This window comes from Lissotriton vulgaris, chromosome 5 (assembly GCF_964263255.1).
Source record: "Lissotriton vulgaris chromosome 5, aLisVul1.2, whole genome shotgun sequence".
Lineage (NCBI taxonomy): Eukaryota > Metazoa > Chordata > Amphibia > Caudata > Salamandridae > Lissotriton > Lissotriton vulgaris.
The window spans coordinates 1,637,852,156-1,637,869,975 of record NC_141693.1 but is presented as its reverse complement, the minus strand read 5'-3'; the positions used below and the strand labels follow the sequence as shown (position 1 = coordinate 1,637,869,975).

Below are 17,820 nucleotides of genomic sequence, written 5' to 3'. Positions count from 1 at the left end.
ATTGCCACGTATCATTTGCTCATAAGATCTATGATGATTTAATGAGTGAGCAGCAAGGAATTGTGATGCCCATTGCTGCATTACTCACTACCACAGCACAATGTTGTGTGAGTGAGATTGCAAGCGCAAATCTAGAGGGTGGGCCAGGCCCACCTAAGGAAGATCTTGGTTCACCTAAGGCCATTCAGAAGTGGAAAAACAGGTCCACCATAGTGGGCTGACTTTCTTCCTTGTCCACAAAAGGAAAGGCTGCTGCAGTTTGTTGAGTGTGACAGAGAAAGCCACAGAGTCACCTTGGACCATTGTCAAGTGCAGAATATCAATGGGCCAGCGAGGAAGCACAGCATGTGATGCGCCTTCTCCTATCCAAGGCCTCAGGGGGAGCTGCTGTTTTTAGGTCGAGCCTGGGCAGCGCATGTGCTGCTCTGCGAGGCATGCTGTATTACAGTATGCACTTGAAGCTCTGCCCACTCTCCACCAATATTTTTTATTGGCTTGTGTCTTTGTCCTATGTAAATGCTGGCTTCTGATTCGGTAATCGCCTTGTTAGTACCTAATTAGTACCGCTGTGTCTTCATTTGTAACCTCCAATGAGGACTGGCCCTTTTACCTATTTTGTTACGTTGTCTGTGTTATTTAGTCTGTAAGTACTTTTTTCTTTAGTGAGTTTTGTCTTACTGTAGGAATGACGTGCTTTGCAGCAACATTTAGCGAGCCATCCAAACTTTCCAAGCAGCCATGCCAATGGTTGCAACTTCTTTGCAATGCCATAAGTCTCGCATTTAGGGGAGTTTGAGCTTTTGCCATTGTAAATGACAATAGCTTAATCCCTCGCAAATGCGACACCTATTGCTTTACAGAAACTTTTTTGTGAGTTGTTCAAAAGCGCCCCATGCCACGCTTGCACTTTATGAGGCCACTCCCCTTTCTTTAGACACAGCTGTATTACTTCGCCCTCTCAAATAATAGAAAATACTGCACCCACACAAGAAGGCACACACACAAGGCAAAGCAATGAAAACATCAGGAAAGGGATTTCACTCTCATAAAATGAGGCGCATCAAAAGATTGTTTTCCGAATGAAGCATGGGGGTTTGTTTATTTGTGCAACACTTTGACAACAATGCTTTCCTGAATGTCAAATGTTCACCACCGTAATGTTTTGCTCACCCATCATTTCCGTTTCATCTGCTGCACTGTTCTCCCATGTGGCGTGGTGTCCTTTGTGAAAAACTACAAAGGAACCATGTGTGGCAGAAGTACGTTTCTGTGGTGTAGCGTTCTAGTCGTCACACGTAACGTCATGACTTGACGTGCTGGCGGCCATATTGGGCTGCGCGCGCTGCGCGCATTAGAGGCGCGAAAGCCGACAGAAACGGCAGATCGGCTCGGCGCTCTCTAGGTAGGGTATAAAGTAAATAAACGGAGTTTAGACAGCAACAAGGTGTGGAGTATTTATTGGGGTAACCCCCATACATTACAATGGCGACGAGGGTGGGATCCTGAATCCCTGCACACCAAAGGGAACCAAATCGGGAAAAAAAACGAAAGTAACCGAGGGAAACACCTCTAGTACCGGTGAAAGGAAGATCCCCAGCAGGAAGCAGGACAACAGTGCCAGGCGGCCAAGGAATGCTCAGGGTCAAGGAGAGACCAACAAGCACCCACACGAGGTACCTACCCTAGAGAGCGTGGCAGAGCCCAAACCCCAGAGGGAATAGACAAGTGCGCAAGGGGTGGAGTGAACAGACCCAACAGACACAAAGCAAAGCGCGCCAGATAAAATAGAGAACCGCGGAACAAGGAGAACCGCGCTGGCTACGTTAAGAAAGGGCGAGGGTGCAGACACAGAAGGTCCCCAGTCACCAACCGAAAAACAAGATCAGGACAACACACCGGGCAGCCCCAGAGGTCAAGGGAGCACAATACCCATGATCAAAAGCGAAAAGATGAGTGCGCAAGCGGGATATGCGATGGCGCTAGTGCAATTCCTGCCCAGACCGGGAGAACAACTGATGAAGTGGAAGGACTGGAGAGAGTACATTGACAATTGCATAGGGGTCTTAGAGGACGAAAACGAAGAGCAGTTCAACCCCAAGAGGAAAAAACACATTCTATTACTCAACCTAGGGCCGGAAGGACTCAGAATTGACAAGAGCCTGGTGCCTAAACAAAGAGGAAGCACGGACGACGATGTGTATGCCCACGCCATTGATGACCTGAACGAACACTAAAGGCCGGCAGTGTGTGTATCGGCAGACCGGTTCAATTTCCAGCAAAGGAAACAATGCCCAGGTGAAACAGTAGAGGAATACGTGGCGGCCCTGAAGAAACTAGCGTCCACATGCAAATATGACGCATGGGAAGAAGAATTCATCAAGGATCAGGTGGTAATGCACACCACGTGCACAGCGGTGCAGGACAAGCTGTGGGCCAGCGGGGACACCAAGCTGAAGGAAGTGATGGTGATAGTCAAGAGGGTAGAGTTGGTGCGCAGGTGTGCGGAGGTGACGAAAAAGGAAATGGCGCCCAGCACCATGGTAAACAAAGTCGACGAAGAAGAGCCCTGCAAAGACAACAAGCACAAGGGGTCGTCGACGAAGGGACACTACAAATGGCAAGGCAACCCGGGCCCTCCAGGTAAACAGGCGGGGAGCAACAAGAAGTCATGCTACAGATGTGGGAGCTGGTCCCATGAGGCACATGACAGGAAATGCCCTGCGTTCCGCGCCAAATGTTTGTACTGCGGCATCGTGGGCCACTATGAGAAGGTATGCCGGAGGAAGGCTTCTAAAAGCATGGTAAAATACATCGGCCAAGAAAGCGAGGAACAGGATGAAGGCACAGAGGAGGACGTCGTCACGGTACTCTGCATTTATGATCAAGTGTTGAGCGTGGATGACCAAGTGTTGAGCGTGGATGGTAGAAGAACTTCGAAACCAGTTCTGGAAATGTCGATAGGGGGAGTGCTGATAAGCATGGTGGCCGACATGTGTTCACCCTACACCATCGTCCAGAGAGTGGTGTGGGAGGAGAGCTTTGCACCACACCTAGGCCCAGAACTGGAGAAGCTGGATATCCGCCCAGTCACATATAATGGGGACCGCATACCCATGGCAGGATTCAGACCATTAAAATTTGAGTTTAGAGGCCGTTCCGCTTTCTGCAAGCTCTACATATCGGAGAGAGGACCCTCGGTTCTAGGATGGCTGGACCAAGGCGACCTGGGCATCAAGTTGGATCCTGGGGGAAAAGAACAAATACTACTCACCGAACTGGAAACCTGGCCAGATCTTGACAAATGGAAAAGTGAGTACCCCAAAGTATTCGGAGGCACAGTAGGAAGAATGGAAAAATTCTCACACAAGATAATCCTGAAGGAGGATGCCATACCAGTCGCCCACAAAGTGAGAAATGTGCCTTTGGCAGTGAGAGAAGCAGTACAGGAAGAACTGCAGGACTTAGAAAAGAAAGGGATCATCGAACCTATCACGTGCGCGGAATGGCTGGCGCCCTTGGTGGTAGTTATGAAACCAAGCGGGAAGGTCAGGCTGTGTGTTGACCTACGCGAATTGAACAAGAATATCGTGGTGGAGAAATTCCCCTTGCCTAGAATCGAGGAAATGCTGGCCAGAACCAGGGGAATCAAGTGGTACTCCACTATAGACTTGACCTCTGCCTACCACCAGATTGCACTACACCCTGAGAGCCGCAAATTAATATCGTTCATCACCCCATTTGGGTGCTATCAGTTCCGCCGCATGCCGTTTGAGCTAGCCTCGGCGGCTGCGGTGTTCTAGAAGCTGATGCACCAACTGTTTAAAGACACGGATGGCGTCCAATACTTTCAGGACGACATCCTGGTAATGGGGCGAGACAGACCAGATCATGATGTGAAACTCAGCAAGGTACTGAAAATCCTAGAGGGCAAGGGCCTCACAGCAGAATGGACCAAGTGCAGGATAGGAATGGAGTCGGTGACCTACCTAGGGCACGAAATAGGGGTACGAGGGGTGACCCCGAAAGCAGAGAATGTGAAGGCAATGTGTGAAGCGCCACCGCCCACCAACAAAGAGGAAGTCAGGTCATTTTTGGGCATGTCAGAATATTATAGCAAGTTTGTGCAGCACTTCGCCTCCAAGACACATCACATGAGGCAGCTGACGAGAGACAGCACTGAGTTCCGCTGGACGGAGGAAGCGCAAAGTGAATTTGAAGTCATCAAGAAAGAGGTAGCAGGAGCAGTACCACTCCAAGGATATGACCCCCAGGGTAAGACAGTGCTTACCACCGATGCCTGTGACAAGGGGCTGGGAGCTGTCTTGATGCAAGACCGAGGTCAAGGAAGGATGAAGACACTCAGCTTCGCATCCCGTACACTGAGCGAAACGGAAAAGAAATACAGTGTGATAGAAAAAGAAATGCTGGCAGTCGTGTGGGCAATGACCAGATTCAGGCAGTTCCTATGGGGCACACGGTTCCAATTGAAAACGGATCATAAGCCCCTACTGAAAGTGCTAACATCCAGCGGACATGCAAATGCAACGCCCAGGATCTCCAAAATGACCCTAAAACTGCTAGAATTCAGATATGATGTTGATTACATCCCAGGCAGTAGGAACAGAGTGGCGGACTATCTGAGTAGAGCTGCGGCCATGGAACAGAGAGGGGAAGACCAAGCAGGAATAGAAGAATTGGTAGCACTCACGGAAGACCAGGAAAGAGTAATAAGTAATCAAGAGTGGGAAAAGCGTATGATGAAGACCAGACTATAAAGGAAGTGAAAACATACATCACAAAGGGATGGCCAGACAAAAGACAGACCCGTGAGGACCTCAAACCATTCTATGAAATAAGGGAGGAGTTGTCGATGGACGACCAAGGAGTGTTTGTGTACAGGGGGGAGAAGGTCATCCCCCCGGCAGACATCATCCCCAAGTTATTAAACATGCTTTACGAAGGACATTTGGGGTTAGGAAAAATGAAGCTGAGGACCAAGCAAAACTACTGGTGGCCAGGAATGGATGTAAGGGCCGAGAGACATGTCAGGGACTGCTCACAGTGCCAAGGGGCAGATAAAACACTCAAACCACTACGCCTGGCTATAGGAAAATTTGACCCCCCGCAGAATCCGTGGGAGGAGTTGTCAGTGGACATCCTGGGCCCGATCCTGGATGTACACAGAGTCCAAAAATACGTGTGCGTCCTCATGGATAGGTACTCGAAATGGCCAGAGTTGAAAGTAGACGAGGCGATGGACACAGAGACCATCATAAAATTCTTGTCTGACACCTTTGTGAGGGAAGGTATCCCAAAGTCCATCCTAAGCGACAATGGCCCCCAATTCAGATCAGAGAAGTGGAACAACTTCATGCAGAGGAATGGCATTCCAGCCAAACACACGTCCATCTACCATCCTGCCGGAAATGGACTAGAAGAGCGATTTAACAGAGTGGTGATGGGATCGGTCCAGGCAGCTATCTCCAACAACAAAGACTGGGAAAGGGAGATATGGCACATGGTGTGGGCGTACAGAATCACCCCCACAGGGACAGGATATAGTCCCTTCCAGATTTTGAGGGGTCGCGAACCATTCACTCGGGACAACCGAGTAAGGAAGGAAAAAAACATAATGAGCGAGTGGCCCCCGGCAGTGGTGCGAGCCAACTTGGAAAAAGCACAAGCCATTTACTCGAGACACTACAACAACCGAAAAAACGTGAAAGAGACAGATCTGAAAAAGGGAGAATGGGTGCGAGTAAAGTTGGCCACGCTACAAAGAAAAGGAGACAGTAAATACAGTAAGCCTATGCAGGTCAAGGAAGTGCGAGGCAGAGCGGCTCTGCTAAGTGATGGAAACTTGTGGTCCCAGGATCGCATGGCAAGATGTAACAGAGTCCTAAGATGAGACCAAGGCGGAGCAGACCTAGAAGACATGGAGGAAAGAAACGTGGAGCAGGAACAAGCTGAGGTGGAACTGGACTGGAGAAGAGGAGAACAACAGGAAGAGAGAACTGATGACAGCAGCCAGAGAGCTGAGAGGGAAGGAGACATGAGGAGACGAGATGAAAGCGCGGCTGCGCTAGGCGATGGAGGAGCGGGCATAGAGACTCAAGAAAGGGAGACTCTGTCCAATCCGGTGAGGCTGACCCGAAGGGGAAGAGCGGTGGTGATACCGGCAAGGTTTCGAGATTTTGACATGGACGGCGGACTGTGAGTTAACAGTTGCATTGTTTGGAAAAAGGGGAGATATGTGGTTCAGCGTTCTAGTCGTCGCACGTCACGTCATGACGTGACGTGCTGGCGGCCATATTGGGCTGCGTGCGCTGCGTGCATTAGAGGAGCGAAAGCCGACAGAAACCGCAGATCGGCTCGGCTCTCTCTAGGTAGGGTATAACGTAAATAAACAGAGTTTAGACAGCAACAACGTGTGGAGTATTTATTGGGGTAACCCTCAGTTTCTGCTGCAGCATATGTTGCAGCACATATGCTTGCAGAGTTCCTCCTCCTTCCACAAATCCGGAAGCACAGCAGGGAAAGCACTCATTGATTGGTGGTTATGGCGTTTAAATGTCAAGTCCACAGCTATCAATACCTATAAAATGAGATCTCTGCAATCGTATGCGGGGGTCGAAATGCTTATTTGCTTTATTGAGTGGGGAATCGGATCAACACTCTGCCACTTTTAAAAATAAATGGTAAAGTCAGTAGGTTTCGCCTCTACGAGATCTGTTTACTTTTGTTGATGTTTGTTTTGCTGTGTGGCATAGCCGCGCTGACACAATGCAACATGGCTGCAAGTAAATGAATAGAAAGCGCTATGATGGGGCCACCGCTGACAGCGTCATAGCTCTTTATTTTCATTCCTTTCGGCAATGTTGAACAACGGCAGCCGCGCCTTTGTGCAACATAGCAAAAACAGTAACAACATCAATAGATTTCCTACACGCTCGTATCTTTTGGCTTTACCAGTGCTTGTTGACGTAAGGCTCGCACGGGTGCAATGAAATTGTGTTTCTTTTTTACCAGTCGCTTACGTTAGGTGGGCGCGGTTGTAGAGAGGCCAAGTGTGTTGGGAAATCTTTTTTGAGGATTTCGAGCTTGTTCTTTCAGTAGTCACTGCCTGGTGGCTTGTTGGCGCGTGATACAGGAGTTTTGCTGCTTGTGCTGCTCGCGCGCTCTGGCAATGGACATCTCTGCAGAGATCATAGAGTTCAAAGTGCCCACCGACAACAATAAAACTCTGTTTGTGTGGAATATTACTGCTTGTCTGTCAGAGGAAGAAACGTATGTAAGTAATGGCGCAAATATGTAGAAATGAGAAAGGCACATGGAGAGAAAACAACACTGCTGCATTTTGAGGTATTTTGTGTCCCTGTTATCTTTATATTTAGGTTACGAGTTAGTTGCTGCCAAGAGTCACGTTTCGTGTATGACAACTTCTTTTAACTAGCCCCGACTTTTTAGCCAGCAACGCATTGCTGCTGACTGTTTTTGAGCTTCTGTTAAAGTTTTAAAAGCGATTTAAAAGCGAAACTACAAGCCTGAGCATGCAACATGCTTGCCTATATCCCAGACGGAGGCACCTCTAGATCCGAACCGAGTTGCCAGATCTTGAGACCGAGTCCCAGCTCAAAGCTGTAGAAGTTCAAGCCTAAACTGAGGCCAGTATCTTCAACCCAAAAACTAGCCAACTGTTGCAAATCTATATGCAAAAAACCCCCTTCTGAAAGCGTTTTAAGGACAATTATAAATATTATTTAATATACATATAGCAGGAGGAGTTTATTTGAGCATCTTCTCATTCTGGAATCATAACTACTTAATTGTAATGATAGCTATTGTTTTTCTTGCACGCTAACAGACGGAGACACAATTTTTAACACCAAAAATGGCTTTATTTTAGCTGACACTATAAAGTAACTCCCTCGTGACCTATCTGTTGTATCATACGATTCAGACTCTGAATTCAAACATGGGCAAAACCAAAATTCAAAAACCTATACAATTTACTTTCTGACTTTCTTTTATTTTACTGTTTTTTCATTGATACTCCTTTTTTTTTTTTAATCATCGTTTTCAACATAAAACTTTATCAAAAATACATATCTATAATCTCCTCAAAGATCTACAATACAAAATGTGTTTCCCACATTACAATCTCTTCACTCCCAGGTAGAGAACTAACACAACCAAACCAATCATTCACATATACAGATCTTTTATACTCCATACATATCCCATTCACAACTCAACCTGTTAACACGTTTGATTGATTTTCGTCTATGACCCTATTCAGGGCTACTACATTCAGTAGGATTTTACAAGGACTTGGTCAACGTGTTTCGGTCGTGTTCAGCAACAATAGGAGCCACCTTCATCAGGACCCGCCACATATAAATAATTTGTTCTCTACACCCTGGGATTTCATGCAAGAATGTTTATAAAAAATATTTACAATAAGTTAGATGCCCATGATCTATCAATTCAAAAGACATTGATTGGACCAGTTACCAATTGCTAACATTATTAGGTACTCAACACTCGCAACTTGATGTACCAGTGCCACCTTCTACCAAGAATCACCCGTGAGTATATCTCCACAGTGATAGTGACATTTCTGTAATTCTCTTGCCCCTACTTTGTTATGCATACAAAAGGGCCAAGTATTATAATCACGATGCCCTTTTGGAGGGAACACATCGTACCTGTGTTCCCTTCAATCTGTGTATTTTTTATACACATTCTTGCAGGAAATCCCAGGGTGTAGAAAACAAGTTTTTATATCTGGCAGGTCCTGATTAAGGTGGCTCCTATTGCTGCTGGATGCCACCGAAACGCGCTGACCAAGTCCTTGTAAAATCCTACTGAATGTAGTAGCCCTGAATAGGGTCATAGACGAAAATCAATCAAATGTGTTAACTTGTACAGATAGATTGAGTTGTGAATGTGGTATGTATGGAGTATAAAAGATATGTATGTGTGAATGAGTGGTTTGGTTGCGTTAGTTCTCTACCTAGAAGTGATGAGATTGTAATGTGGAAAACGAGTTTTGTATTGTAGATCTCTGAGGAGATTATAAATATGTATTTTTGAAAAAGGTTTATGTTGAAAACAATGACGTTTAAAAAAACAGTATCAATGAAAAAACAGTAAAGTAAAAGAAAGTCAGAAAGTAAAATGTATATGTTTTAGAATTTTGGTTTTGCCCATGTTTGAATTCAGAGTCTGAATCGTATGATACAACAGATAGGTCACGAGGGAGTTACTTTATATTGTTTGTTGCCTTTTCCCCTCTTCTCCCTGACCCTAAAGAAACTCTACTAGAGTGGGTCTCATCATTTTCGCATTTTATTTTAGTTGACACCGCCATATGCAAATATGAGTTTGTTACCTACAAAGGGACACTAACACCCTTTGACATCTTGGCACTGAGCTAATATGAGAAATGATATGAAGATAATCAATAAAATGAATGAATTTTAGGAAAGTTCCTAAAAACGAATGGTCCTGTATTTTTCTTAAGCCAAGATGGCGTGCGTCCTAAATAGAGGAAGTAACAAAAGCTAGGGAACTTCGAGACAATTGAAGCTGCTGTATTCTGAACTCCTTGAAGCTTGTAGATAACGGACGCAAGAAGGGTAATAACAAATTACAGTGGCCGCTCCTCTGCTAAGGCAGATGAGCGTTGTCAACCCACTGAAAAAAAGGAAAAATAAAATAACTATTGTTATCATTTTATTTTTTCTTTATACTTCAGTGTCTCGGGCGGGGCTGGCGGAGTAGGGAGAGGAGTGGTAACTGTTGCTCCTCAAGATGTTTAGAAAGTTGATGAGCCAGAATTTCTCACCAATTTCAGTGTCTGCTGTTACAAAGAAGAATGATGCGTAGACCAGGTGATGTAGATAATAAGATCTCTACTTTATTCTCAAGATCTCTTCATAGTTACAGGTGACCAGATGTAAGTTAGATCCATTAAAGGGCCCCACCAGGAGCAGGCTCTCCACTGCTCAGCCCATCCACACCAACTGACTCACTCTTCCAATACAAACACAATCAACATTCTCTCTGACCTCATCACAGGCTGAGCAGCAAGGAGAGAACCTCTGTAGGGAGAGTGCATTAGTTAAAGGTACATTACAACACCTGCAGGCAAAAGAAAAAAACTAACCTACAGTTACCTTCTTCCTTAAGGCCCAAGTTTGGCTTCTCTAAAAGGGGTTGGTGATCGCTTCCTCCTATCCACTAGTGACAGTGAAAGATGAAAGCTATTTTCAAAGATGAAGATAAAAGCGGGTGCACCAGAGTTATTTTTCTGACTGACATACATCCTTTGAAAAGCTGACTTTAGATAGTTTATCAAGGAGCAAACCATCTCCTCTTCCTTAATCATTGGAAGATGTGTTGTATGAGTGACTAAAAGGGCAAAAGCTTGTAATTGTTCTGCACGAGACAGGATGAAACCCAAAACTGGGAAATACAGTAATGAGTGTCCTTGATCTCTAGATCTTGTCACAGAATAAAGAGGTCAAATTGTCAAAAAGTTTTTGGGAAGAGGAATAGCATTTTTGAAACGGACAGATTAGTGAAATTGAAAACTGGTTGGAACAGTCCTTGGGTTGAAGACCTGAGAAATAGAATTTGAAATAAAAAAGGTGTTCATTGCAAAAAGAGACAAATTGTAGTGCCTGAATTGTTGACATTTATGTGGTGCTTTCAAAGTCTTGTGTATGTGTAACTTCATACAGATTGGTGTTTTTTTAAAGGCAGAATTGTATGCGCTGTCTCTTTGAGACATGCTGTACCCACTATGTGGGTTTACAGCCCAAACATTGCCTTTTTCTGTCGCTTTGAATGGCCTTCAAAAATGCTTACTTGCTATTGGTTAATGTTTCCTCTTTGCCCCTCCTTTTTTGTGTATTGTTTCCTCCCACTGAGCGCCTGCCAATTACTGGTATGTTTTCGCTTTTGTGTTCGTTTTCAGGGACTATTTTTTCTTGGCTTCTTGCTCATGGTTGTTTGTGTCTGCAGCACCTGTCCCCTCCTCGCCACACGGCAGTCCTTGTTTGTTAATCCCTCGCAGCCAAAAGGCAGGTCGGTGCTTGGAAGCGTTATTTTTGACTGAGTACAGAGCCGGGTATAAACTCGCTCCTCCTATTATTATCGCGAGCGCTTCCTCTATTATTATCGTGAGCGCTTCCTCTATTATTATCGTGAGCGCTTCCTCTATTATTATCGTGAGCGCTTCCTCTATTATTATCGTGAGCGCTTCCTCTATTATTATCGTGAGCGCTTCCTCCATTATTATCGTGAGCGCTTCCTCCATGGGCTTTAGTTGATGTGAACAGTGGTAGAAGTGGGCGGGGCTGAAGGGCACGGCGTGCCCCTACTTAAAAAAAATATTTCAGTCTGTTCCCCTACTTCTTTCTTTCAAAGAAGCATCCCGGGACGGCAAGAATAGTTGTACTTTATTAAAACAATAACTTTTTCATTCAGCTTGTGTGGTGACCCAGGGGCGGCTCGCACTTCTCTGTTAAGCTCCAAAGGCTGCAGCAGCCCCTTTCGGAGCTCTCACAGACTGTGGGCAGGCCCATGGTCATTCCGATTGAGGATGATTATCCCCTTTGGAATGACAAGGCGCCCGCCCGCTGCCTGACTTTTTGCATATCATGTGTCAGACAAAGCCGTTAGGTCTCGCCTGTATGAGCCATTATAAATGGCAATGGTTTTCAGCAACGCTTCACAGCATCAGTGATTCAATGCAGGGTGGCTAAAGTAAAAAAATAATAATACGAAAGCCTTCGACATGGCCACCTGTGTAAATTTATAGGCGCATGCACCATACATGTGAGCCCCTACAAAATTACGTTTTGCTTTAAAAACCTTTTTATTACTGAAGGAAGTTGTACCAGGTAACTAAAAAAATGCATGTGCAAAGGTGTGTTTTTTTTGTAAGTGAACAGGAGGGTGGGGGGCACCGCAGCAAGACAGTAGGGACGCCGGAGCAACAGATGGAGAGAGCTGAAGGGGACACAAAAGCAAGAGTGGAAAGGAAGGAGAAAAAGCAATTCAAGGATTGGTGGAAAGCAACACGGAGGCCGCTTGTGGGGAAGTAATTGGGAGAAGCACATGGGTGAGCTCAAGAAAGAGGAGGGCATAAGAGGAGCTTTCCCCAAACAGAAAACTGTGGGGAACTTGCCCCCTTGTGTAAATTGTCAATGTTCTACACAGAGTGAACTGAGCAGGAGCAGTGACGGGACAGAAGAAGCGACAGGAAAGGAGAGGTGATGGGGCAAGAGAGGTGACCGGGCAGGAGAAGTAACGGGCAGGAGAAGTGACAAGGCAGGAGCAGTGACGGGGCCGGAGAAGTGACGGGGCCGGAGAAGTGACGGGGCCGGAGAAGTGACGGGGCCGGAGAAGTGACGGGGCCGGAGAAGTGACGGGGCCGGAGAAGTGACGGGGCCGGAGAAGTGACGGGGCCGGAGAAGTGACGGGGCTGGAGAAGTAAAGGGGCAGGAGAATTGACTGGGCAGGAGCGGTGACTGGGCAAGAGCAGTGACGGGACAGGAGAGGCGACAGGAAAGGAGAGGTTACGGGAAAGGAGAAGTGACGGGGCAGGAGCGGTGATTAGTCATGAGCAGGAGCGGTAACCGAGCAGGAGCAGTGAACGGATAAGGGCAGTGTACGGATAGGAGCAGTGAACGGGGCAGGAGAAGTGATGAGACAGGAGAAGTGATGGGGCAGGAGCGGTGATGGGGCAGGAAAAGTGACGGGGCAGGGGCAGTGACTAGCCAGGAGCAGTGACGGGCCAGGAGAGGCAACAGGAAAGGAGAGGTGATTAGGCAGGAGAGGTGATTAGGCCGGAGTGGTGACGGGGCAGGAGTGGTGACGGGGCAGGAGTGGTGACGGGGCAGGAGTGGTGACGGGCCAGGAGAAGGGACGGGCCAGGAGAAGGGACGGGGCAGGAGAAGGGACGGGGCAAGAGAAGGGACGGGGCAGGAGAAGGGACGGGGCAGGAGAAGGGACGGGGCAGGAGAAGGGACGGGGCAGGAGAAGGGACGGGGCAGGAGAAGGGACGGGGCAGGAGAAGGGACGGGGCAGGAGAACGGACAGGGTAGGAGACGTGATGGGGCAGAAGAGGAAACTGGAATGGCATGGTGAGCAAAAAAACAATGGATTTAGGCCCAGATCTCTGTACTGGGGTGAATGTATGACATTGTTCTACATTCTGCCCATCAGTTATTCTTTTTGCTTTTGTCACCCGAGTGGGACGGGTATGCCCAGACGCGGGTCCTATGCTCTCCATGACATTGGAATCAAGCTATCAAGGCTGATGAGGGCTGAAAGCCCAAAACGGGTCCTAGGATGCTTGTTATCAGTCCAGGGAGGACCTGGCCTGGCAGTTCGGTCGGGACTGTCCCCATTGGGTGCCGCATCAAGACTGATTTGCGTATGGCTGGGTCCAAACTGGAATGGCTTGGTGAGCAAAAAACTATGGATTTTGGCCTAGATCTCTGTACTGGGGTAAATGTATGAAATTTTTCTGCATTCTATCCACCAGTTCTTTATAGGTCTCGCCTATTCCTTTCTGCAAGGAATGAATATGCAAGTCTAATGCCGTCAAACCAAGACTTAAACCCAAGGCTCCCAAAAAGCGGATTTTCAACAGTTCACGTGAATCACATGACCACAAGCACGCGCATTTCCCCACATGAAAGGCATCAGCCTCCCTCCCACAGGCTTCCTCAGCGTGCGCTCGGCCAGCCTCTGCCAGTTCTCCTCCCCTAATTATTCAATTAACTTTTCACGGCCACAGGCCATGACTCGCATCTCTACTCTCCCCTGGTATCACATCAAAGGCATCAGCCTCCCTCTGGCTTCCCTCCCCCAGGCTCCCCCCCCCGAACCCCCCCTCCCGCCTGCACTCCCCAACCAGGCTGCCTCGCATAATTGCATCAGACCCGAGCCACATGTCATCCTCTTCCTTTTCATGCCCCCCTCTGTGAAACAGGAGCCCGCATTACTATCGATGCCCAGGCTGCTGGCGCAAGACGCCTCTTAGTTTCCATTCTGAATAATTACCAAATAAAGAGACGGGTGCTGGAAGCAGGAATCAAGAACAGAGTTTATTTCTCATGAGGAGAGCCTGTCATTTCGGACACGAAACACAGTGTCTTTCAGGAGGTGCTCTAACAAGTGAGCTGAGACTCCGTCTTTTATACTTTACAAAACACTTGGCATTACAATCACGATATTGTGAAACAAGGAAAAGACATCCCCATAATCCTCGTGTCAATCCTACCCCACATGTGTTCACAATAGGGACCCTTGACCTGCTGATAAGAGGGGAGGGCAATCACGCAGCTGAGTGTTCCGTCAACTGTTTAGGATGTGTGCGCCTGATCATGGCCCAGGGGGTGGGGTGGCCAGGATCAATAGTGGGTCCTTTGAAGAGGAGTGACTCCATACAATAAGCAGTAAACAGCATCTCCTGGCTTAGGCGATGACCTCAGACATGTGTGGACAGTCAATCGCGGAGGGAGGGTTTACTAACAGAGGGGTTATTCATGAAAGGAGAGGAGGTGCTGGTCAGGCGCGGCCGTGACTCCCAAGGACAGGGTCTTGCAGAAGAAGAAGGTTTATGACTTGCCCATGTGAGGAGAAGGGAGGGGGAGCCAGGGTGGACACAGGGACAGAGTCGCATAGAGAGAGAGAGATCTTATGACCCGTACATGAGAGAGCGGGGGCAGTCAGGTGCAGCTGGGGAGGGCTATGTCAGCTAAGGCGAAGGATGCCTCTTCAAGAGGGAATGGGGGGGGGTTTGCGTGGGTCAAGCAGAAGGGCTGCCTTTCAGGGCAGGGTCGCGCAGAGGGAGAGGGTTTCATGGTTTATGCATGTGAGAGAGAGAGGGGGGGGGTTTCAAATACACGCAGAAGGGAAGCCGGTGATTCTAATCTTAGGCGGGCAAAAGGCCAGGGTGCCTAAAATGGCTGTCATGTACACATGGGTACAGGCCTTTGCTGGCAGAGGGATGCAGTCAATGCTTTACGGTATTCATGGTGCGCGCAGGGAGAGGAGTGGGAAAAGGGAAATGAACGTTGCTTATGTACATCAATATTTCTAATTTTCTACAGTCGCCCCTTTTTACATAGCAAAGTTCATTTTCGTAATCGATGAGGGTACATATAAACAGGTGCGGTCGAAGAATTAGCATTTGTCAATACTAACATATGGCATATAATCATGGACAGTTGATGTGTTTGGCAGAATGCAGCACATAGGAGATTGCATTTGTCAAGTTCCTATCGTTTCAAAGCACTACATAGCATAAATGTTTCTGACTTAAAAATGTGACCAATGAACATTTTGACCAAGTAGTTGAGGGTGGAATTCAGTTCAATACACAAGATCTCTTCGTCACAGTGTCTTTTTAGCAGTGAGCCATCACTGGTAGGCTCTAGTCCGTGTCCTTTGTTGGCGCTGTTGAGCACCGGCGGTGGAGCTATAGGTCCAGCTCGGATTTATCCTTACACGTTGCAGGGTGCGGTCAGTCCTCTGCTGTTAGACCACAGTCCTGTTCCCTAAACAATCCGTTTGGCGGCGCCTTATGCTCGGTACCTATATTTCCGTGGCAACACCCTATTCCCATTTGAATGCAGTTCTTCCTTTTGGCAAAAAAAAAGAGGGTGTGTGTGGTTCAAATAGTCGATAGGAGAGAGAGTGGAGTTGGGTCAGGGTTCCTGGGACACACAAAAGGGACCAAGGGAGCAAAGCATAACAAGCAGGCAGGCCCATCAATCGGGCCCAAAGAAGGGGGACGGAGACTCCAGGCACACGTGGGTTAGCAGGCGGAGGGCTTCAGGGCAGCCCGTCAAGTTTCATTTTCCACGTTTGGAATTGCTGTCTCGTCCCGTATCTAGTGGCTCTGCAGCTCCACCTTTGGTCGAGGTCACACGTGTCCCAAGATCTGCAGCCAGGCTGTACGTCACGTCCGACCCTTCTCCTCCGGTGATCGTGAATCTTTGAATAGGTACAAAACAAGTTTTTTAGAGAACTGGCAGAAGAAGACATCTATGCATGTGAATTCCTCCCTCAATCCTACGCATTTGGGAGATACGCTCATCGGTCACAGTCAGAGGTCTATTACCAAGCAGTGCATATGTCGGCATTCCTACTGAGTTCATGCCAAGTTTATTCATCGTCCTATTTATAACTCAAGTGAGGATAAATAAGATTCCCATCAACTGTGCATTTCATCATATTCAACATTTCGGAGCATTTCCCTTCAAGGCTGGCTAACCTTTTCAAACAGGGCGGGGGTGCCATCATCGAGAGTCAGGTAAAACAGGGTTTTCTCGAGGGACGACAGTTACTCATGGTCATCATGTTTATATCCGGGACAGCAGCTGGGGTCTATCAAATGGGGCGGGGATGCTTCGGGCGCTCGCGCTTGGGTGCAAAAGGGGGTGGGGCAATCTGGGCATTGGGGGTCAATCTAGACGTTGGCGTTCGTCTCTGATGAACAGAAATAAGGTGCCATTGACATACAGTTCCCCTATAAATGGCCAGATTGGGGGACCTTAGTCGTCTTACCTGTCCTTTCCTTCTCAGCCAATTCGAGTTCATTCATTTTGCAGAAAGGAGAGGTAGTAATATGGCGAGATACAATCATTTTAGTTTCGGTCAATTTCGCTGAACACCTTCGCGTTCAATAAGTATCCAATCAGACTGGTGCCAGCGAGGCACGGTTTTACCATATAAAGGAAGAGGAAATAGGGAGACTCTCATAGAGAGTGAGAGTCGTCCGCAATCTAAACGAGCCATTTGGTACACGTATGACATGTAGAGAGAGAGATAGAGACAGACAGACAGAGACAGAGACAGACAGATATAGGAAAAAGGGAGAAAGATAGAGAAAGAGAGAGATGTGTACAAAAATGGGTCATTTGGTGCGTTCATGACACAGAACAACAGGGGGTCAGGTGACGGAGAGACGCAACAGAGGGAGAACATAAACCCCTACAGTACACACACACACTCAGACGAAGGAAGACAGTACATGTATTACATATATATAAGACATTCACGACAAAACAGAAAACAATTGTTGGCCAACAAGATCTATTTTTATATCCTACGTATCTTTACTATCCTATTTATCTACGTGCTTAGCTCTTTTTACCCTTCCCTCCTTTTCCCTCTCGCTTGTTATCTCTGCGAGCGTTCTCAATTGCCAATACTTACACCTCGGTTAGTCGATCAGAAATTAACCTGGTCGCGCTATTTACCCATGGTTGGATCTTAAACCATTTTTCAGTTTCTTCCTTTGGTGGGAAGTTCTCCAGGCTGAGGCAACGGCAAGTATTGATCGGGAGAACAGTCGGACAGCTTGGCTATATCTATAAGAGTGTGAGAAGGGGGGCAGTGCATTTTGAACATCAGCAACATTTCTAACTTCCCAGACGGGTGGTGCCGTGGTAACCCTTACCCACACACTTTTCTTTGTCCTTTCCCTACCTAGTCAAACGTCTAGTTACATTATCTAACGTGTTATTTCTAGTCAATTTTCGTCATACAGTACCCGTCAAGTTTCTATGTCAGTCCATCCTCCCAGTCGCTATGTTCTAAGGAGGAACAGTCATGTTCAAGTCTACGTCTTTTTAAAAAACTTATCGTCATAAGGACTATGCACATATTCCCTCCTTCCCTTTTCGTCGGTGGTTCGACCATCGCTCTCCCACACTTCAGCCGACGTTCTGACGTGACCTGCAGAAGGGAGGAGAAAGAAGGGGTGGGGGGCAGCATTCAAAGCACATCAGC

General features: G+C 47.3%; 1 protein-coding gene across 2 annotated transcripts in view; it reads left to right on the top strand.

Moving 5' to 3' along the window:
- Positions 1-7,124: 7,124 nt before the first annotated feature.
- RDM1 (RAD52 motif containing 1) overlaps positions 7,125-17,820 on the top strand; it is a 257,044-nt gene continuing 246,348 nt past the window's right edge. Inside the window, exon 1 of one of the 2 annotated variants that reach the window (XM_086923782.1) lies at positions 7,125-7,291. In XM_086923782.1, coding sequence (XP_086779908.1) covers positions 7,187-7,291 — 105 coding nt within the window. In that variant the 5' untranslated portion in view covers positions 7,125-7,186. The remainder of the gene's footprint in view (positions 7,292-17,820) is intronic. The other variant, XM_086923783.1, reaches the window with a different exon arrangement.